General features: G+C 40.5%; 2 protein-coding genes across 3 annotated transcripts in view; one reads left to right on the top strand and one right to left on the bottom strand.

Annotated features, from left to right (window-relative positions):
* Window positions 1-22,768, bottom strand: part of LOC137285324 (RUN and FYVE domain-containing protein 2-like) — a 75,440-nt gene that overhangs the window by 23,674 nt on the left and 28,998 nt on the right. The gene's annotated exons all lie outside the window — the stretch shown is intronic.
* LOC137285325 (prepro-gonadotropin-releasing hormone-like protein) lies at window positions 460-9,962 on the top strand. The gene is made up of 4 exons (XM_067817683.1): window positions 460-536; window positions 8,293-8,479; window positions 9,004-9,066; window positions 9,423-9,962. Exons 2-4 carry the CDS (start codon window positions 8,294-8,296, stop codon window positions 9,477-9,479), a joined length of 306 nt encoding a protein of 101 aa, XP_067673784.1. The 5' UTR covers window positions 460-536; window position 8,293; the 3' UTR covers window positions 9,480-9,962.

Raw genomic sequence — 22,768 nt, 5'->3', positions numbered from 1 at the left:
TTGCCATACAAAATATATAAAACCTGTCAAAGGTCAGCTTATATCAGACAAAAAAAACAACATTTACTGGTCTTCTCACTAACCATGTGTATACTAAGGAACTATGTTCAGTTGATGGACTGAGTGGCCAGTGCGCATGTTGGATCACAAAGGTCCAACTCTAATTACAGGGTAATTTAGATGATTGATGCGGGAGAGCACGGCACCAAGTCTGGCAACAACATTGTCACCATCTGCCTCCTGTGCCGCGGGCAACATGCACCAAGTCTGCATCAACACAATCACACGGGATGCACAGTAATTGAGTTGCAGGTGAAGATGCCAGTACCCCACTGGGGAGCCATAGAGATGGAAAGCCATGGAGGAGGGACTACACCCCCGCTTGCCGCAGACTCTCCCTGAAGCAGCGCCTCCTTTCTGGACTATATATAGTGGGAGCAGGCAGAAGGGAGTGTGCTGAGACACGCCAAGCAAGTAGTACCAAGGATCTGTACACGTGGCCACGACTGTTGCACACCACAAGCACCAAGCTACAGGTAGGCCATCTAGCAACTCCATCATTTATGTATATAGTGCACTTGTAATCAGTATTGTTCTTCTTATGCCTTGTGTATCATCAGCATGTAGGTAAAGCAAAGTGTATTTCAGTAAACAGTCTCATGGCCCAAGTACAGTGTAGATACATGCCTTATATGCAAAATGATACTACAATAAAACAATTAACATACCAGACTGATCATGATGAAGAATGAAAGGAAATAGCATCCTTAACATGCTCAGCACAAAATGACAGACTTCAGTGTTAGAAGTTCTGAGAGATTTTTTATTTTAAAAAAATTGTCTTTTTAAAATATCCTAAACAGAGAAAACTGACATTACTTGTGTCTTTCTTCATAGTACATAATAGAAAGGACAAAATCTAATGTTTCTAGCAACATCCTCCTACCTGCCTGTAACATTTATATTTTGTAATTCTCCAATTCTTAATAATCTTAAGAATCTTTTTTGATCTTTTGGGTGTAAGTGAAGCAAACATGATTCAATCACAAGAGCTGACTTTACACTTGGGTAAAAATCTAAATTTGAAATATTTAGAACTATTAGAAATAGTGACTAAACACAACAGTCTTTAACAGTGTGTTTAAAATTAATATTAACATCAGAATTAATATTTCTGACACATTTTCCACACAAACTAAAACCAAACAGAGAACGTTCTTTTGTAACATTTGTGCCAATATAATTCTGCAATGTTTGTCCAATATTCTCAGCTGTTGCAGTAGAAGATCTATCTACCAATACCTAGGATATATTTACAAGATGTGACATGAAACTGCTCTACAGATACTAGTATCTCACATTGATGATAGTCTTATACCTAGGATATATTTACAAGATGTGACATGAAACTGCTCTACAGATACTAGTATCTCCCATTGATGATAGTCTTATACCAAGGAATATCAAAAAGTGAATGAACAAGTACTTACAGTCTGCACTGCTGTACATTGCCAACAATATCCCTTTGTATTTTCCTGAACATAAATACTACGCATCAAAACTTTAGACTTCCCAGTGTAAATGTGGCTACTTACTTCAGTCAACTGTACTTAATTCGATTTTGCAAAATATTCCATTCTTTTCAAAGGTACTGTTTGCACATGAACTGTTACATTTCAAAACAATTATGTCGAAAAGATTGTTTTTATGAGTTTAGTATGATAAAAAACAGAAAATACTGGCAAATTCTTATTAAAACTTTACACCAAAATGCTGCTGTTCACATGGTCGATATATCTGCACATGCTTTCTAGTAATTTGATCCCTGAGCTTTGTGCAATTCATTTGCATATAGTTTGCAGTTGGTTTCCCCAGGTTAGTGAAGAAAGGTATCTTTGATGCTAGCATATATAGGTTACGGTTACTTTGTGAAATGACGAAAAGGGTCAGGCATTTCGAGTCATTTTATATAACAACAGTCAATATACTTCAGTCCTTTCATTGTGCACCATGGGCTGACAGACCTCTGGCACTATGGATGTGTGACATATTCAAAACAATAAGTACCTTCGGCACTTTGACAAAGGGGGCCAGTTTTTGTGGCCATAAACAAGTTAATTTTGCAGGAGTATAGAAACTTCCAGTTCAAATGACAATGAAAGTATGTTTTTGATAAATTATAACAAATTATTTACACAAGAAAATACAGATTGTCAAGTAATGCAGTAGTGGGTGGTCATGGGGATTATTTTTACTTTTAGATTAGGCAAGAAGTTTTTGAAAAGGGTAAAAGTCATGAAACTTATTGCTGCCAGTAGAAGAAATTATGCCTAAAAACCTCTTTTGTTACAAAATAATTCCATGCTGTCTTAGTGCAGCTTGAGTGTGTGCTGAGTCTTAAGTGTCTGTTTGCTGGCGGACACACTGATAGCCTTACACAGATGATAGGCTTTATCTGGACTGATTACACACAGTGTTGGATATGATAAATACTGTTTCTTACTTCATGAAACTTGTTTTGCTGACTCTCTGGCAAAACAAATTGTGAGAAAAAATTGGTTGCAAGTCACTTCTACTTTCTGAAAGAATCTTGTTCCAGCAATCTGATCAATTTAGGTATACTGCTCAACTGAAGTTAGAGAAAACCTGATTCTTTACACTATGCCACACAGACTAACTACAGTACTGTGAAGAGGTTCCTACAGGTCCTATTAAGGAGTGCCTGTACATTGACCATATTCCTAGAGGTCCTATTAAGGAGTGCCCGTACATTGACCATGTTCCTAGAGGTCCTATTAAGGAGTGCCAATTCCTAGAGGTCCTATTAAGGAGTGCCTGTACATTGACCATGTTCCTAGAGGTCCTATTAAGGAGTGCCCGTACATTGACCATGTTCCTAGAGGTCCTATTAAGGAGTGCCAATTCCTAGAGGTCCTATTAAGGAGTGCCCGTACATTGACCATGTTCCTAGAGGTCCTATTAAGGAGTGCCCGTACATTGACCATGTTCCTAGAGGTCCTATTAAGGAGTGCCTGTACATAGACCATATTCCTAGAGGTCCTATTAAGGAGTGCCTGTACATTGACCATATGCCTAGAGGTCCTATTAAGGAGTGCCCGTACATTGACCATATTCCTAGAGGTCCTATTAAGGAGTGCCTGTACATTGACCATATTCCTAGAGGTCCTATTAAGGAGTGCCTGTACATTGACCATATGCCTAGAGGTCCTATTAAGGAGTGCCCGTACATTGACCATATGCCTAGAGGTCCTATTAAGGAGTGCCCGTACATTGACCATGTTCCTAGAGGTCCTATTAAGGAGTGCCCGTACATTGACCATATTCCTAGAGGTCCTATTAAGGAGTGCCTGTACATTGACCATATTCCTAGAGGTCCTATTAAGGAGTGCCTGTACATTGACCATATTCCTAGAGGTCCTATTAAGGAGTGCCTGTACATTGACCATATGCCTAGAGGTCCTATTAAGGAGTGCCCGTACATTGACCATATGCCTAGAGGTCCTATTAAGGAGTGCCCGTACATTGACCATATTCCTAGAGGTCCTATTAAGGAGTGCCTGTACATTGACCATATTCCTAGAGGTCCTATTAAGGAGTGCCTGTACATTGACCATATTCCTAGAGGTCCTATTAAGGAGTGCCTGTACATTGACCATATGCCTAGAGGTCCTATTAAGGAGTGCCCGTACATTGACCATATTCCTAGAGGTCCTATTAAGGAGTGCCTGTACATTGACCATATTCCTAGAGCCACCAGCATCACCTGCCTTGTAGAAATAACATCTTCTACACCAACAATGACACCACCTCACATTACATTTACTGTCATGTCATTATTGTGTGAATATTTTTGGATTAAGTCATGTATACAACAACCTGCATCAGCCCATCCAAAAAGAGGACACTGCATATATTTAAATAACTGAAACATCATATGAAATTACATTGCTGATGATACAATCCGCCAAAGAAGTGAATGTTTTGTGGTTAGTGCAGTCTACAGACATCAACATGTGTTCATCTATATTTTCAGTAAATTCAGTGGAACAGTTTTCATTGTTAGCTGCACTTGCAGACTACAGAATGCTACTCCAGGACACCTCCCACTAACCACTGATCTAAGCAAGATCTCTAAGTGATCTGTTCATAGACCCTACATAACTTCCTTCCTGTCCATGACCTGCATGTGATCCCTTCATGAAGACATGAGACCCTGTGGTAGGAAGAAGAAGGTCCAACTCTGACCTGTGAGTCACTGAAACATGTCTCCTCATGACTCATGAGTCACAAATAAACGCCATTTCTGTCTTTACAGACAGTCTGACATTTATGATGTCAACACACAGACAAAAAGACACACATATACCTACATATATGTATGCTTGAGAACACTCCAGTAGGCAGCATTATGATTGTGTACACATGAGTAAACTTCTTCATACTTCAATACACTTCAAATTAGACACCAGCAGACTATCAGCTTGTTAACTATCAGTGTATGATATTCAGTATCACAAGTGTTTCTTTCACACCTATTGCTGTGTTTACTGGGGTATACAACTATTGAGGAGCATAGCTCAGTGTATGTTGATCAACTTTGGTGTGCTCAGTAATCAATTCTGATGTTATTATTTCTAAACTTGTGGAAGAATTTTCAGGATTTTTTCCCTCAACCTTATTGGTTTTTCATCCAGAGCCATCACAATCGATATTTGAAGATATCAGTTCCTCTAATTCATTCTAAAAATAATGAGTCTGTTCATCTAATTTGTTGCCTTCACCTCAACAGATCTAGACTTGAGCTTTTTCAAAGTGGAATCATTTCTTCACGTTTCAAACTATAATGCACAGGATTACCTCACTGAATATATCCAAAGACAAAGACACACAAACTGAATATAACAACATTCTATGTTTTGTGCAACAGCTGCACACTATCAACCTGTCACACTTCAAAAGACTATTTTGCCAAATTTGTTACTAACTATAGCTTCTTACATGCTCTCCACTTCTAAAAAAAAAAATACAATATCTTGCAAGGCATTATATGACTAAAACTGTTTCTGTGGGATCAGGTGCCCCCTTGTGAACAGGTCTCCCAATTAATCTCACATAGCCCTCTCTTCTAAATAAGCCTATTGGTAAGTGCCACTAAACACTAAAGTGCTGCACATTCAATAAACTGTGAGTGTCAATACAAAGTACAGACAGGGAGCACTGAACACAAACTGTCAGTGAGTTGTGGAGATACTGAGTTAACAGTTTCAGACCATGGTGTGAAATAGATGTGCTAACCCGTCAGTAATCTGGCTGGTCCATACTGAAGTAACACACAGCCAGTCAACAGATCCACAGTGGCCAACCACCTCCATTTGGGCTGTTCCGTAGAACCATCCAGGGCCTAGATTTTTTAAACTCTCTTAGCACTAAGATAATCATAAGTGTCATACATTAACATTGACTTAAAGGTCACATGCAACCAAAAAATCAAACATAATTAAAACACATTTATCACTTATTCATGACATATAATATACATTGCTGCTTTTAAAAAAACAAATAAACAAAATTATAAGCGTACAATCGCGATTCAAAAGTGCAATATTTTGTACTTGGGCTTACTTCCCCCGAAACGAAGCCTTCGGGAGACCGAACCCAGTCATAGCGGGTGGATATGCACTCAAGTGTAACGACGGCTTCCGATTGGCTGTTTCATTTGCTGATATGCTGAGGGTTCACTGTGTGTACAGAAAGATGATCTGTTTGATGGGCATTTTAGAAGTATAGCCAGTTACAAGAAAGTAAGATTCTTTATGGATAACAACTTCTTTTTGTGTACTTGATGCGTCGTTTCAGTATGGATTCATATAGTGTTGTCAAACAAAATCGCATACACTGAAAGAAGTCGTTATCCATGAAGAATGTACATAGAGATGTTGGGTTTGGAAAATACATGTTCTCTGAATTTGACTTCGATCCAATCAAATATCATGTCAGCAGAGATGGTAAACTAGTGCGTGGCTGGAATCTGTCCAAGTACAAAGCAGGACTTGAGTTTGCACAAGTTTCCGTCAGATCCAGTCATCCGAAAAAAATGAATGTAGTTTGTTTGCAACCCACAGTCATAAAAACATGTCATGTGTATCACACGTACCTAATTACATAATGTGACAGACACGGGACTCGGGTGCACGAGTCATAAATCAACTTGTTTTCTTTATGTCGTATAGTCTGATAGGTGCTAAGTTTAAATTGCACGTGGTCAGTGATTGAAGCTGTGTATTGCATGTTGTCTTTAGCAGACAGGCAGGCAGTCATATAGGTGTGAATATACCAGACAATGAGCTTTCTCTGTGACAGAGACTGCTTACCACAATCAACAAGTTTTTTTACATAACGAGTAGATTATTTACTTGTTTGTGTACACAACCAAGATTAGACTACTGCTCACGACCTAATCCACTGGACATGCATACTGTTTCAAGCTCCACGAACCTATTCACTGCGCATGCGTTATGGACGCAGCACAGCACAGCAGTTGAAACCAGTTTTTCCCCCAGCTCTGGGGGGAATTTAGTGAAACGTTTGAACTCCGATTTCGCGGGCTTTTCTTTCATTGCGTTTTTTTCAACTTTATAGGCTGAATTGGCATTTTTTATGATTTGTTTCGGTAAGTGCATACCGAAAGGTACCAGAATCTGCAAAGTTGTGTTTTACGTTGCATGTGACCTTTAAGACTATCTTAGCACTAAGAGAGTTTTGAAAATCTAGGCCTAGGCCTTTAATGAATGTTATAATAGAAAACGATTCTCTGTACAGTCCTGCTCTTCCCTTGTGAATACTTATATTACAAACACCACCTGACAAAATATGATTTAATTGAATTGTTCAATGAAAAAGTAACTATTCAATTTGTTTCTTTTATTAAATTTTTCTCTCTTTATTTTAACTCAGCTGGTCAATGGTCTGTTTATCTCCTGAAACCTTCTTTTTGTTTATTGGAAGAACAATTATTGAATCCTTGGAATCAATGCTCTGAGTGGGATGACCATTTTCTCTTGGTTCTTTCTAAGGCTTTTTCACCTTACGAACATCTCCCTGAAGTAGGTTGGAAACATAATTGTCTCAATAACTCTCCTACCTCAGTTTAAGGGAGGGCAGGATGAAGCCTTAATCTGCCAAGGAAGACCTCTTTGTTCTCTCCACAATCGCTAAATGAAGAAATATTCACAAGATTGTAAAACACAAACTACGGCTGTCCGTAGGCCTCAGTCGTACCAGCTACATTACGTGAAATATTACTTTATAAGATCTTTGATCAGGGAAAAGTTCTAGAAATGGTTCACAAAAAAGAAAGAAAAACATGATCCTTATAATTCTCTAAATATTCTACAGTTCCCACATAAAAGATAGTCAAATATTCACGAGCCAATTTTAAACTGAAATTGAGCAAGATGGGTTTGTGCAGAAAAGTGGTTACACAAAATTGGACAATCAAAGGAAAAAAATTAATCACCTTAAGAAAAAAAGAAAACATAAAGGTAGATGAAACGCTCCAGGATAATACTGTCTGATGAAGGAAGAGCAGCAATAGTGTCTAGCATTCAGACAGTGGCAACAAGTGTTGTACAGTTCCAACTGTGAGGGACTTGTGAAAGGCAACAATTGTGTTGTGATGACCCTCCATCAAATCATGACACACATCATGAAACACCCTGGCAACTCAAGCATCTGTACATGCACAATGTTAGTATGTTGTCATAGTTTCTGAACAAGGCTTCAATCATAAAGCATATTAAATAACTTGTGTTACTTTTCATTTCAAAATTATTGTAACTGAAACAAAAGGTCAAGTGGGTTTGACAAAAGCCTGGCATTGATTTAGGCAAAAGCTGGGTTTGATTCCAGCCATATCAGAACCTGTCAAGATAAAAGCTATGAGAAAGCTAAAAGTTCTGCATATTTCATTGTTTTACAAGAATGTTGAAAGCCAAGCCAAAGACAAAACAGCACTTGAAATCTAAAGATACATGTGGGACCTTGCAGGACTTAACACTGTGCAGTGGCATTACCAGATGCCTTGGGCACCTGTGTCCCCTCCCTCCATGTATCGTTCTATGGAACATAGTTCTTGATCCTTTCATGTGTGAGCACAAATGCCTTACCTAAGTCAGAAACTGACCATCACAATGTTTAAATGTGAACCTGATGGTGTGAGGATCATTATGTTTGGACAGCGGGCATCTCCAGGTTGTGGGTCATGTGTTTCAGAATGTCAGTACTATTCAGTCAAGGGGTGACAGTGTCAGTGCTGCTGCTGCTGCTCACAGTACATGCTGTTGCTGGACAGAACTACCACTTCAGCAATGGTTGGCATGCAGGCAGGAAACGTGGCAGTGACACAAATAACTGTGTGTTCCGGAAAGACATCCTCATGCTTGTCAACAAGCTGATCATGGTATGTATACCTATATGGAAACCATTCTGTCAGTTACTTGTTACACCTTCATTTAGGAAAATGTTAGTCAAAGCAATGCTTAGAAGCTGACCATGACAACATCCTATTGAAGGACAGAGGCTAAGATTGTCAAGCAGCTGAGGGACCTGAACAGAATCTAACATATGCATCTGATGGGAGATGACTACATGGCCCTTCATCAGTTCAGTAGCTTACAGTGATGACAAAGGGCCTCCTCTGGAACACTGAAAATATACACATGTAGAGTAATCCTTATCCCTGACAAGTGAACAAGGTCCAAGCATTTATATCTACAAGTCAAATGAATATAAATACCTGCATGAGTGCACTGTGCATTGTATGTGTGGGAGGCATGTGTATTCAGAGTAGACTTCACTTTGAAAGGGTCCTCTTTATCAACTTGTTAGGCTTGAATCATAGTGCAGGTTTCTTGAGGACAAAAACATATTTTAGAATTTGTCATATAGATATATAAGTGATTACTTTTTCCACATGTACTCCAGGAGGAATCATCTCGTGTGGCCCATCGCTGCCAGAATGGAGTGCCCCACATGGACTTTTCTGAGGTGAGATGTAACGTGTAGCCAGAATACACTACTTACACTCATGGTGAGTGAGTGGGACTTAGTGTCACTTGCAACATTATTTGGGCTACATCTTGCCATGCAAGATTAATCTTGGAGGAGAGCACAACATCATACAGGGATTAACCATTGAAAGTTTCAACCAGTATCAAAATTCATTTTACACTGTAGTCTTTAATAAACAAAATAAGCCATAAAAGGACTGGCTTAAACACATGCTCAAACATTTATGCTGACTTGTGCTCTGTATGCACAATGTGGCACAGATGTCCTACAATTACTTGCACACAAGAAGCAGTGAACTAGGTTTTTACAGAGACCTGTATTATTCATTGCAGCCTGATACAGTGGATGCTGAGTCTGATGGCCAGCTGACCGACAAGCGATGGAAGTGAAGCCCATGGACCAACTGCCCCTCCAGCTACCCCCCTACCCCTCTCAGTGTCCCCCTGCCATCTTCAGTGACCCTCCCCTCCACTCCCTTCAGTGTCCGCCTGCCCCCTTCAGTACAGAAGAGCAAGAACACAACAGAAAAATAATCAGCACACCATTACCAACAACAACATAGGAATGAACTCTCAATGTTTATTACGTGACATCATTAGCTCAATGCTCCAATGGCCCCCAGACTGTGCTGATTGTATGGGACCTGTCAGGACCGGAGAGTCACCTGACCTGTAGCACAAAACCCCTCACCACAGCCTCTGCCAGGTGTGCCCAGTGTCCAGTTGTGTACAGCTGATTATCCAGTGGCATAACAAGGTATGAAGCTAACTGGTCAGACATGTTCAGTCAACTGTGTGACTTCGACCCATGCATGATTTGATGCGGACAGTCATGTAAATACTTGCAATGAAATAAATCTGTTTTCTATGGAATTTTCCGTCTTTACATATTAAGAAGAGTGAGTGAGAGTATTGGGTTTTTATTACTGCTCTGAACAATATTCCAGTTATATCACTGTCTTTCACCTTGGTGTAGAAGGAAAGCCTGAAGTAAGGCTGATGTTTGTTTACCTCTGACATATTATGGGTTCTGAACTTTAGTAGAATAATATTATAGGATATATCCGTGCAACTGTTGCCTGCTCAAGGTGCTGGTATTTGTTTCCCTTGACCATTGGATGTCTATCTCAGTGTCACATTGTATTATCAATCTCCCTGGGAAGTATACAACTCTTGCTGCCACTAGGCGCACCAAGTTTATTGTGAATCTCTCATCCTAATCCTAACTAGGTACCCAATTCACAGCTGGGTGGACTGGGACACATAGTCACAGTATGGACAGAAGGAAACCCAAAACATTCGCACGAACGCACCACTTGAACACAGTGGCTAGCGATTCGTGAAAAACGTGCAACACGCACAGACGCCTGCATCGGTGTACACGAACACTGAGCAGCGACAGTTTTAGATATGTTTTCGTTGGGGCAGCCACGCTATCGGTGACTGTCTCACAGTCAGTGCCAAATCAGGGCACAATCGCCAAGAAGTCAAATTCGGACTTCAATTTAAACCACATGAGGGCCGTTGTCTGTATCGTGTCGTATGTTGTGTCAAATCAGGATATGTTGGGGGATATAGTCACTTTGGACTATTTCGTCGATTCAAAGGTATGCAAGTAAAACTACATGAGCTTTGAAAAATTGTTGAGTTATTTTTAAGTCTTCCACTGCTGCTCAACAAATGGTAGCAGAACGTGGTTATTGCTATACCATTCTTTGCTTTATCGCACACTATTTTGATTTCAATTGACATTGTATTTTCATTGATTATGTTGCATCATGGGTGTGTGATAAAACACAAGTGTGCATTGTGTTTATCTAAACACCGATGCTTTGATAGATGTACGTAGAGTTGTACTACGGACGGGTTGTATGTTGAATTTTGAATTAACGTTGTTGAAAGTGTGATTTCACAAGTATTGCATTTTCATCGATTATCATGCAAGATAAAGCACAAGTGTGTATTGTCTTTATCTAAATACGATTGCCTTGATAGGTGTACGCTGAGTTGTACCACGGACGGGTTGTATGTTGAATTTTGATGAACGTTGCTGAAAGTGTGATTTCACACGTGTTGCATTTTCATTGATTATCAAGCAAGATAAAGCACAAGTGTGGATTGTGTTTATCTAACACCAATGCTTTGATAGGTACGTAGAGTGTAAATAGATTTGGGGTGTATGTTGAAATGTGATAAACGTTGTTGAAAATCTGTTGAATTACAACCATGTCTCGCGCTGGTGTGACATCTCAAATGAATGGGGAGATGGATGAAGCTGAGCATACACTTGAGACAGTTGCAGACATGTCTCTACCTGGGTCTGATGGTATTTCAGACAATGATAAAAATGATAATGAAACTAAAATAAACAGTCTTAAGAGGCAAAAAATGATAGCAAAGTCAGCTTTCACCAAGTCAAAAAATGCTCTGGAGAAATTAATGGAGCAAGAAGAGATGCCATCAAGAATAGAAATAAGGGAAGCCATAGATAAATTAAGCAGTTGTCAGCTTAAGGCTTTGGAAGTTATCGTGAACCTGTCAGAAATGTTTGAAACTGTTGGTGATAAACAAAAAATGGCCAAGGTCACTGATGAAGGAGAATTGTTAGAACAAATAGGTACTAAGGCTCAACATGATGCACAGGACTATCTCAGGAATAGGCCAGACTCTGTAACACAGAGCTCACAAACATCTAATTTTAAAAGGAAGGTAGACGTGAAAGCTGTTCCTGTAAACACTGCTACTTGTAAAAATGTTGTCACAGGTGAGTCAGGAATTCAAGAACAAAACAATGAACCATTTCACATGGTTAGGGACCACTCAGACAGATATGATCATAGGGCACCTACACTTTCACATAGTTATGACATTGGCAAAGACATGTGGAAGCAGCTGAAACGCGTGTCTATACCTGTCTTTAATGGGGATGCCAAGTCATATGAAGCCTGGAAGGCTGCTTTTATAGCATGTATAGACAAAGCACCTGCCACACCAGAATATAAACTACTTCAGTTGCGACAATATGTTAGTGGTGATGCAATGAAGGTCATCCAAGACTTAGGTCACAGTGCAACGGCATATGGGGTAGCACTTGAGAGATTAGAACGTAAATTTGGTGGTATGAGACGTCACATAGCTCTCCAAATGGAAGAAATATCATCTTTTAGGCCAGTGCGACCCGGCAATGCAAAGGACTTTGAACAGTTTGCTGATATGTTGGATGTAGTTGTTGTAAACATGAGGGATTCTGATAGGTTTGAAGAGTTAGGTAATGGGTCCCTCTATGTTCAACTCCTGAAGAAAATGACAGCATCCATGATTAGTCAGTACCAAAGATGGATTTTTGAAACTCAACGACAGGAGTCAGTTGAAGCATTACGTGAGTGGGTCTTAATGGAGGCAGAATTTCAGGTCATTGCTTCGGAAACAATCCATGGGGTAGCTGCTAAAGGAAAGACAACAATCCATAAAGGTTCTAACAAATTAGGGTCTTTCTTTGGTAACAAGCAGGTTGATAGAGGCCACAGATGTCCGTTGTGTCATATGGACAACCATGACATTGTAACATGTAGAAAATTCAAATCAATGACTGTCCCAAAGAGATGGGAAACTGTCAAACAGTTAAAGCTTTGCTTCAGGTGTTATGGTTTCAATCACTTTGGAAAAACATGCAGACGCAACATCAAATGTGGTATTGACAACTGTCCTGCTTCACATAATCAGTTACTACATTCAAAGAGAAATAGCATTCACCATTTTGTACCAAATAACAACAATGACAATACACAACAGCCACAGCAACATTTGACTAGTAACAACGATGCAGTCCAAGTTACAAAGATCACAACAATGTCGTCCACAAAACCTGATAAGTCTACTCTACTTTCACTCCGGACAATACCTGTTGTTCTTAAAAGCGGCCCAAACAGAATTGTGGTAAATGCATTGTTAGACGATGCGAGTACACAAACGTACATTAATGAAGATGTATCCTCACAGTTGGGCTTAGTGGGTCAAGTACGAAATATCTCTGTCAATGTTCTTAATGGACAAAGTGAGAAATTTCAGACAACGACAGTTCAGTTTGGTCTTGAAAGCATGGATGGCTCAGTTGATCTAATGATGTCTGCTTTAACTACCACTCGGGTCACCGGCCAAATGCAAGTTGTTGACTGGCAAAAGCATTCTAAACGATGGTCACATTTGCGAGACATTCAGTTCCCTAAGGTAAAAGCCCCTCTCATCGTTGATTTACTTATTGGGATGGATTATTTGGAATTACATCGCTCTTATGAGGACGTTTCTGGCTCTGATGGAGAACCAATGGCCAGGCTTACTCCTCTTGGGTGGACATGTGTGGGATGTGTTCCTGAACAGTCAGGACATTACAGACATTCTCGCACGTACTTCTCAAATGACAAGGAAATTGAACTTAACTCTATGCTTCATAAGTTTTGGGAGGTAGAAGAGTTTCGGTCATCAGAACCAATCTTGACAAAGCAAGATGAAGCGGTAGTTGACTTTGTGCAGAAATCGGTCACATATGAAAATGACCAATACGTGGTTGGCATACCTTGGAAAGCAGATGCTAAAAGACTTCCTGACAATTACAACATGGCCTATAAACGTCTCTGTAATACAGAGAAAAAACTGTTAAAAAACCCATCCGTAGCTGAAGTTTATAATAAAACTATTTCAGACTACCATGCAAAGGGATACATCCAGATTGTCTCTGCAAATGAAGACACTTCTGACAGTCAGTGGTTCTTACCACATTTTCCTGTGATACGCCCAGACAGAAGTACAACCAAAGTCAGAGTTGTTTTTGATGCTTCAGCGAAATGTCAGGGTACTTCACTGAATGATATCATACACCAGGGTCCGAAACTTCAGGGTGACTTGTTTGAGATACTACTTAGATTCCGCAAGCACCAAATAGCTTTGGTTTGTGACATTGCTGAAATGTATTTGCAAATAGGAATTCCAGCCAAAGACTGTTCATACTTTAGGTTCTTATGGAGATCATTAAACCAATCAGAAATACCACAGATATATGAATTTCAGAGAGTAGTGTTTGGTATGAATGCCTCCCCTTTCCTGGCTCAATATATTTCCAGGGTAAATGCAAGGCAATTTGAGCATCTATTCCCAAAAGCTGCTAAGACTGTTTGTAAGTCCACGTACATGGATGATAGTATGGACTCAGTTCCAGAAGTGGATGATGCTATCGAATTGTACAAACAACTCAGAGCATTGTGGGGAAGAGCGGGCATGCGATCTAGAAAATGGTTATCAAATTCTCCAGAAGTCCTGAAAAACATTCCTATTGAGGACAGAGTATCTGAAGTCAACTTGGCTAAGGATGAATTACCATCAGCAAAAACATTAGGTCTTGTCTGGGTAGCTCAGAATGATGAATTCAGCTTCCGTTGTCCAATCATAGAAGAGGACTTGCCACTTACCAAGAGAGGATTTCTCAGAGAGCTTGCTAAACTGTTTGATCCCCTTGGTTTTGTTGCTCCATTTCACATAAGAGCAAAGATCATCATGCAAAAATTGTGGTTGTCAGGCATGGACTGGGATGATGTGCTTGATCATGATCTGAAAGATGAAGCCTCACAATGGATCAAAGAGAGAAATCAGTTAGATAGATTAAGATTTCCCAGATGTTTACAAATGAAATCTGATGTCTCAACAGCAAAACTGCATGTATTTGTGGATGCCTCTGAGGACGCGTATGGCGCAGTCTTGTATTATGTTAGCACTTACCAAAACGGTGACAGCTCAAGTCACCTAGTGGCCGCTAAAAGTCGGGTGGCTCCTTTGAAGAGTTTCTCCATTCCCCGGCTGGAGTTAATGGCAGCTGTTTTGGGAGTTCGGTTGATGTTGGCTGTTTCTCATGCCCTTGAAATCAGTACTTCCTGTTCAGTACTGTGGACTGATAGTATGAATGCATTATGTTGGATCAAGAACCACAGTCGTTACTTTAAACCATTTGTAGCCAACCGCGTTGCATTCATTCAAGAACATACTGACACTTCCCAATGGAAACAAGTTCCTTCAGAATTAAATGCAGCAGATATTCTTACCAGAGGAACATCAGTTCAAAAATTGTTCTCTGCTTCTTGGATGCATGGTCCAGAATTTCTGCTATGTGATGAAAACAAATGGCCTGAACAAAAAATGAATGTCAAGATATCACCCACCTCTGAACTGAGAAACAAGACTGTATCGCTCGTGACAGTTTCAGATTCAGTATGGTTATTAGAGCCTACCAGGTTTTCAGATTGGAATAGGTATACACGCCTTACTGCATGGGTGTACAGATTCCTCAACAATGCTTCTGTTAAATCAGCTGAAAGACAGCATGGTTGCTTAACCACAGAAGAAATTGCTGATGCTGAAAAACACATCATTTGTAATGCACAGAAAGATGCATTCTCTGAGGAATATTTGGCAGTAGCAAAGGGAAAGTCTATTTCCAAAAGTAGCAAACTCATTAATCTTCATCCTGTTCTGGATGATGATGGTCTTCTTAGGTCTGATGGTAGACTCAGACATGCAGACTATTTGCCGTACCAAACAAAGTTCCCAATCATTTTGCCCAGAAAACACTGGGTGACGAAGCTGATTGTTAAGAAACATCATGAGGATGGCAATCATGTTATTGGTACAAATCAAATGCTTGCTGTTTTGTCATCTCGTTTTTGGATCATTGCTGGCCGTGAGGAGATCCGCGAATGGGAACGAGAGTGTACACATTGTCGTAGACAAAAGGCAAAACCTACAGCTCAGATAATGGCGCCACTTCCAAAGATGCGTTTGAGGTATTCACTTAGAGCTTTTGAACAGACAGGTGTTGACTATGCTGGGCCATTTCTTACGATTCAGGGGCGTGGAAAGTCCAGACAAAAACGCTATTTGTGCCTCTTCACTTGCTTAGTTACAAGAGCAGTACATTTGGAGATGTCGTATGCACTGGACAGCGACTCTTTTCTTAATGCGTTCTACAGGATGGCTAGTAGACGAGGGCTACCCAAAGAAATCCTTTCAGATAATGGTACAAATTTTATTGGCGCAGCAAATGAACTGAAACAACTTGTTGCTCAACTGGACACAGAGAAGGTGAAGTCATCATTGGCTAATAGAGGAGTGACCTGGAAGTTTAATCCTCCTCATGCTCCTAGCTTTGGTGGAGTTTTTGAGTCCATGATTAAGGCTGCCAAGCGAGCTATATATGCCATTCTGGGATCTGGAGATATAACAGATGAGGAGCTGGTGACAGCGTTTGTTGGTGCTGAAAGTCTAATAAACTCCCGGCCTTTGACTTATCAAAGTGCTCATCCACATGACGACGTTCCTCTGACACCTAACCACTTTTTACATGGTCAAAGTGGGGGGATATTTGCTCCTGATTCTGTGGATAACACACCTTATAGCCCGATGAAGAGATGGAGGCGAGTGCAGGAACTTGTCCGTCATGTCTGGAAGCGTTGGATGAAGGAGTGGTTGCCGTCAATACAGACGCGAAAGAAATGGTTTTCACCCAGCCGTGATCTACAAGTGGATGACGTGGTGACCATTATATCGCCAGAAGCACCACGAGGAACTTGGAAACTTGGAATCATCACAAGGACATATCCAGGAACAGATGGCCATGTGCGAGTGGTAGACATTAAAACAGACAAAGGTATAATTACTAGGCCAGTCACAAAAGTATGCCCTTTGGAATGGACAGATGGAAGAGAACAGACAAGAGGATGGAACAGAACAGACAGGAGGAAGGAGCAAAACAGACAAGAGGATGGAACAGAACAGATAAGAAAGAGGATAGAACATTAGAGGACCGAACGGAGAAGAGGAAAAAGAGAGGAGAGGAACAGTAAGACACCAGGAAGGGACAATATTGTATGTACATGTTGGACATTTTCATAACTGACATTCACAAGAAAAATGTGCATTGACTTCATGTGTGAATATGTGATTGTTATTTTTCAGAGGAGAGTCATCGTGTTTCTTTTCAGAATTGTGGGAACTATAAACTGACAGTATTCTTTTTCAGTTTCAGAACATGTGAAATGTGAATTATTTTGTGAATATTACATTGTGACGATTGTTGTAGAATTTATGATGACCCGTGAAGGTCCCGGGGTAGAATAGGCCTTCAGCAACCCATGCTTGCCATAAAAGGCGACTATGCTTGTCGTAAGAGGCGACTAATGGGAACCAGTAGTCAGGCTTAATGACTTGGTTGACACATGTCATCGGTTTCCAGCTGCGCAGATCGATGCTCATGTTGTTGATCACTGGATTGTCTGGTCCAGACTTGATCATAGCAGACCGCCGCTACATAGCTGGAATATTGCTGAGTGCGGCGTAAAACTAAACTCGCTTACTCATGTAGAATTATGATAAACATGTCGTTATCATAGTGGGGGGAATGGACAGAAGGAAACCCAAAACATTCGCACGAACGCACCACTTGAACACAGTGGCTAGCGATTCGTGAAAAACGTGCAACACGCACAGACGCCTGCATCGGTGTACACGAACACTGAGCAGCGACAGTTTTAGATATGTTTTCGTTGGGGCAGCCACGCTATCGGTGACTGTCTCACAGTCAGTGCCAAATCAGGGCACAATCGCCAAGAAGTCAAATTCGGACTTCAATTTAAACCACATGAGGGCCGTTGTCTGTATCGTGTCGTATGTTGTGTCAAATCAGGATATGTTGGGGGATATAGTCACTTTGGACTATTTCGTCGATTCAAAGGTATGCAAGTAAAACTACATGAGCTTTGAAAAATTGTTGAGTTATTTTTAAGTCTTCCACTGCTGCTCAACACAGTACTTTGTCCAAGTTTACTGCATGTTGCCATACCCGCAACTAGGTGTTTGCACGTATTCGTATGGCCACCATCTGGTCATATACCAAAGGATTTCGGGGGTTCTTTTAAGTGCACAGGGTTGTGTACTGCAGGCCAGGGAACGTGACAACACGGAAAGTGTCTGCACTTAAAGTTGACTCCAAGGCTGTTACACCTGAACACAGGTGGGCTCGATCCCCTCGCCTGAACCCTGCTGGATCACTAGCCTGGCGCTTTAGCCAGCTCGCCGCCCACCGCATCCCATGAATAATAAGCTCTTAACTAAGAAAGTAGTAACATATCAATGTCAGCTGTGTGAGGAGTTACCCTAGAGAGAGTGAGTGAGTGAGTGAGTGAGTGAGTGAGTGAGTGAGTGAGTGAGTGAGTGAGTGAGTGAGCGTGCGAGCTGGGTCTTACACCACTTTTTACAAACATTCCAGCATTGTGCCCATGTGGGGAATTGATCCTGGCTTGAAAAGCAAACCCATAGGCTATCCCACCATCTTAAACAAGAGATAAAGGAGGCAAACATGTGGGAGAGAGAGAGAGATTAGCACTATGTTGTAAACTACTTTCGTGCTATTGAGTTGTGTCAGTTTGACGACAGAAGAATGTCCAACATGCTGACTACGTTACTGAACCAGAAAACCTGACAAAACAACCTTCCTAATCAGTGTGAATCAAAGACTTGAACATGAACATCGGACGTGTCCATCCCATGAATATGAAGACACCTTCCTCCCTGTGCTGCGTTCAATATTCATGATTCAAATCTTCGTCTACAATGAGAAGTAAACTTCAGCGCAACATGTTTTGGAACTGTCAGGTTTCACACGAAGTACAAATGTCCACTAAAGTCTAATTTTGGCCAAACAACCTTTACTTCAAGCTTTTTCTCTCATGGATTGTCTAGTTCTAATGTAACAACTGCAATGTTCATATCAGTGTCTCTGCCTAATAAATGCATTAAGTCATGGCAGTCATTCAGAACAGACAAGTCAGGTCGAGCACTGTTGATGCTACTGGTCTGAATGACTATAATGGAGAAAAACACAGTTGTGCCTTACTGATTGCCATACATATATGGAGTTATGTGTGTGAGTGCACTCATGCACACATTCACACACAACACCATACACATGGCAATCAATGATCAAAATAACAGCATAACAAATAGTTACATTCCTCGAGGTATAGGTTCAGGAAAACACTTTCAATGTCAACATCGATGTAGGAAGCTTGTATAACACTGACTTCCTCTGATAGAGGAGACACTGAGCTTGGCTGAGATCATGACATCAGGATGTGCACATCTTGGGAGTTATGTGAAAGGGAAGCCCAAATTGATGCAAGACTCAGATATTTAACACACATTAAAAAGAGTCATCAGAAGATGACATACCCTCCCAGCCCCCACATATTTGAAAGGACAAATCATCTGACAGTTACCTAATGTTTTTTAGACTAGAATCATTTCCATGGAAATCATGAAAAATATAAATGCCATATGGCTGTAAATAGCAATGGGCACCACTTCAAGACCTGTCTCATATATATGCAAAGACCTGTTGAAAACTGTGAAAAGGTTTTCAAGTTATGCTCTGGAAATGAAACCCATTGTTCCATTTTGAGACCAAGTCTGAAAAGTTTCCATGGAAATCGAGAAAATAAGAAATCACATAAACCTGTAAAGAGCAAAATGCACCACTGTAGGTTCTGAATGATATATCTCCCATGCTTTGAAGAAAAATATTAAACAGTTTTTGAGTTCTGCTCTCGAAATGAAACCCACCCCACCATTAGACTAAGTCCAAAACATATCATGGAAAAACAAAAACAAGGTAAAAATGACATAAATCTGTAAATAGGAAAAGGCACAACCATAGATTCAGATTATTATATCTATCAATTTTCATCTAAAAATATTGAACACTTTTTTAGTTATGCTCAGGAAACAAAATGATTAGGCACAGATGGGCAGCCAGATGGACAGACAGAGAGACGAGGCGTTGACAATATCCCCTCGCATTACATGCCAGGGGGATCTGAAGCTCATTGTTTATCTGGGGATGCAACTATTAGCAGCAACTGTCTTAAAACAATCCTTGGAAATGTGTGAAGGTGTCAGTAGTAATGTGGGGTTGTGTGTGGCAGTGTCAAACTATGTATGAGGTTGTGTAGCAGTCTCAAGCTATGTTGAGTTAGGTTGAGTAGCAGGGTCAAGCTATGTGTTAGGCTGTGCGTTTAATAGTGTGAAGTTATGTTTGAGGTTGTGAGTACCAGTGTAAAGCTGTATGTGAGGTTGAGTAGCAGTGTCAAGCTATGTGTGAGGCTGTGTAAAGCAGTGTCAAGCTATGTGAGGCTGTGTGTGAAGCAATGTCAAGCTATGTGTGAGGCTGTGTGTAACAGTGTCATGCTATGTGTGAGGTTGTGTGTACCAGTATCAAGCAATGTGTGAGACTGTGTAGCACTGCCAAGGTATGTGTGTTTAGCAGTGTCAAGCTATGTTGAGGCTGTGTGGCAGTGTCAGTCTATCAGGCTATTTGTGTATATGTGTCAAGGGGGAAGAGGAGAAAGAGAAAGAGAGGAGTGGACATCAGCAAGTGAAGCTGTGACTTAGCCCCTCGGTACAGCTGTACTTGTGCTACTGCCTGACATTACTTCATCTTACTCCATCCTTTCTGTAACACGTCCGAATAGGATTCAGTACACTCCAGCAAAGCAACCCAAAAGTTTATTCAAGAAAGAACATGTATACAGATGATATTTGATTACATTAAATCAAGGCGTCAGACAAAGGTTCAATTCAGTTCAAAAGTGTGTTAAGAACACATGACAAACTCAAAATTGCTATAATCGATCATAGTGAAACCAAAATGGTGGCTTCCATATTCAATACTTTTTTTTAAATAAGTAGGGGAACTGTACTTTCAATGTATGATTGTCGAAACTGGGAGATACATGGGACTGAATCAATGTTGACACAATAATAATGGATGCTTTGAGAATGCATCACCACATGGATTACATTCAAAGCAAAGCTGTTTCTTCAGTTATCCCCCTTGTTAGGCGACTGGAGTATGACGTGAAAATTTCAGGCTTACAATTTTCAGTAGTGTGTGATTTGACCCTCAAAACCCTGACCATGCACAGATGCAAGAAAACTACTGGAAAAAATGGACTACTATATTCACTGGTCGCGAGGGGCCCATGGGCTCATGTATCCTCGAGGTGTGTTTATGTTCCCCGAGCCATAAACACACCTAGAGGGTACATGAGCCCATGGACCTCGAGGGACCAGTGAACAACAACGTATTTATCTTACCAAACACCTGAATTTTAATTTTGAACTGTTTGAAGTACTTCTGTTGAATGCGAGGTGAATCGCCATTTTGCAGACGACACAGGGAAAAAAGAGATAGAGTTCGATTCCTTCCACTGATTTTCCTTGCTTGATGCGTGATTCAATGTTATTTGAGGCAAAGAAGTAGTACCATGAAGCACCAGAAGAGTTTGGCATTCCCAGCGGTGTACATTGAAAATAATACGTCGTCTGTAAGCGGGGTACATTGAAAATAACAGATTAGCACTTAGCCAATCAGAAAGTGACATTCACGTCTAAGGTAAGATAAAGTGATTTATCGACCTGCTTGAGAAACATCAAGATTCATCTTGACACCCCATGCACGTGCAGGAGGCTCCCACATGAACATGTGTTTCTTGTGCATTGTGTTTGGGTGTGGTGATAACGAGAAATGATGCTGCATTCACAAGATGAATGTCATTGTAACGTTCCTCAATGGGTTTTCTTTCTACCAGACTTCAAAGTTCAGGTTGCCCTACTTTTTTTTAAGAGTATATGTGAAAAAGAAGAGTGTGCATCTCATAAACCCTCATTGAACTGAAATTCCTTATTTCCCTGATGTAAACGAACACTGGACTGCAGTCTTACAAATGTGTGGCCAGTTTGTCTACTGTCACCATGGGAACATCACCCAGGGAGACCGTGTAATATATTTGTACAACAATATTACATGTCACGGTTATGTATTGTAAAGTGAACCATTTTCTGAAACAAAAAGATGCAAATATGTCTGATTTCAAACCCCTTTATTTTGTCATGGATTCTAAAAGCAGGCGGCATGTTTTTCAAGTCCACTGACAGATTCTGGATATGCTATTGGATGATGTGGTTCTGGTGAGGTACATGATGCCTTGTCACGTCTTGTTTATTCTGATCGACAATGTTCAGCCACGTATTATGCCTGACACCCATGGTCCACATGCACTTGCCCCTGAAATCAAGGTGCCCACTACCATACTGTTTTGCTTGAGTTTTTTCTTCACCTTTAGACTTGGTTCCAAACTACTCCACTTGCTAGACTATGCAAAGGGAGATAACTTGAGCCTCACATTTCTCTTGCATATAAGAGTCTTAATCTAAGCATTGATTGGACCGTAAGATAGGGACCAGCTATGACTTTCGAATGGTGTGAGTTTTAGCTAAGACAATTGTAAATTTGGCGTAACCTGCCAAGACTAGTCTAAGACTGGGTAGTGGAATGGCATCCAAAACAATTGTACCTGGATGATATGTGAGAATTCTTGACTCATTCAGAATTTCTGCTGATCCTACAGAAAGCGAAATTGATAATATATGGGCGTATCAATAAAGGTAAATTAAGTTTCTGTCTGCCTTAGTAAATAACATACATAAACAAACATTTGACAAATCCAGTGTGACAAATATCAGTCATTAATCAAACAATGTAGTTTATTCAATGATCAATGTTTCTTCCAATTCAACTGATG

The sequence above is a fragment of the Haliotis asinina genome, chromosome 5 (assembly GCF_037392515.1).
Source record: "Haliotis asinina isolate JCU_RB_2024 chromosome 5, JCU_Hal_asi_v2, whole genome shotgun sequence".
NCBI lineage: Eukaryota > Metazoa > Mollusca > Gastropoda > Lepetellida > Haliotidae > Haliotis > Haliotis asinina.
Note: the sequence above shows the minus strand (reverse complement) of the source record. Positions and strands in the feature narration are given on the sequence as shown.

What these genes read in the sequence shown, in the direction of transcription:
- LOC137285325 (XM_067817683.1), top strand. Translation starts at nt 8,294, where the DNA reads ATGTCAGTACTATTCAGTCAAGGGGTGACAGTGTCAGTGCTGCTGCTG. An exon ending in TTGTCAACAAGCTGATCATG is followed by an intron (nt 8,480 to 9,003) that starts GTATGTATACCT and finishes CATGTACTCCAG; the next exon opens with GAGGAATCATCTCGTGTGGC. An exon ending in CCCACATGGACTTTTCTGAG is followed by an intron (nt 9,067 to 9,422) that starts GTGAGATGTAAC and finishes TATTCATTGCAG; the next exon opens with CCTGATACAGTGGATGCTGA.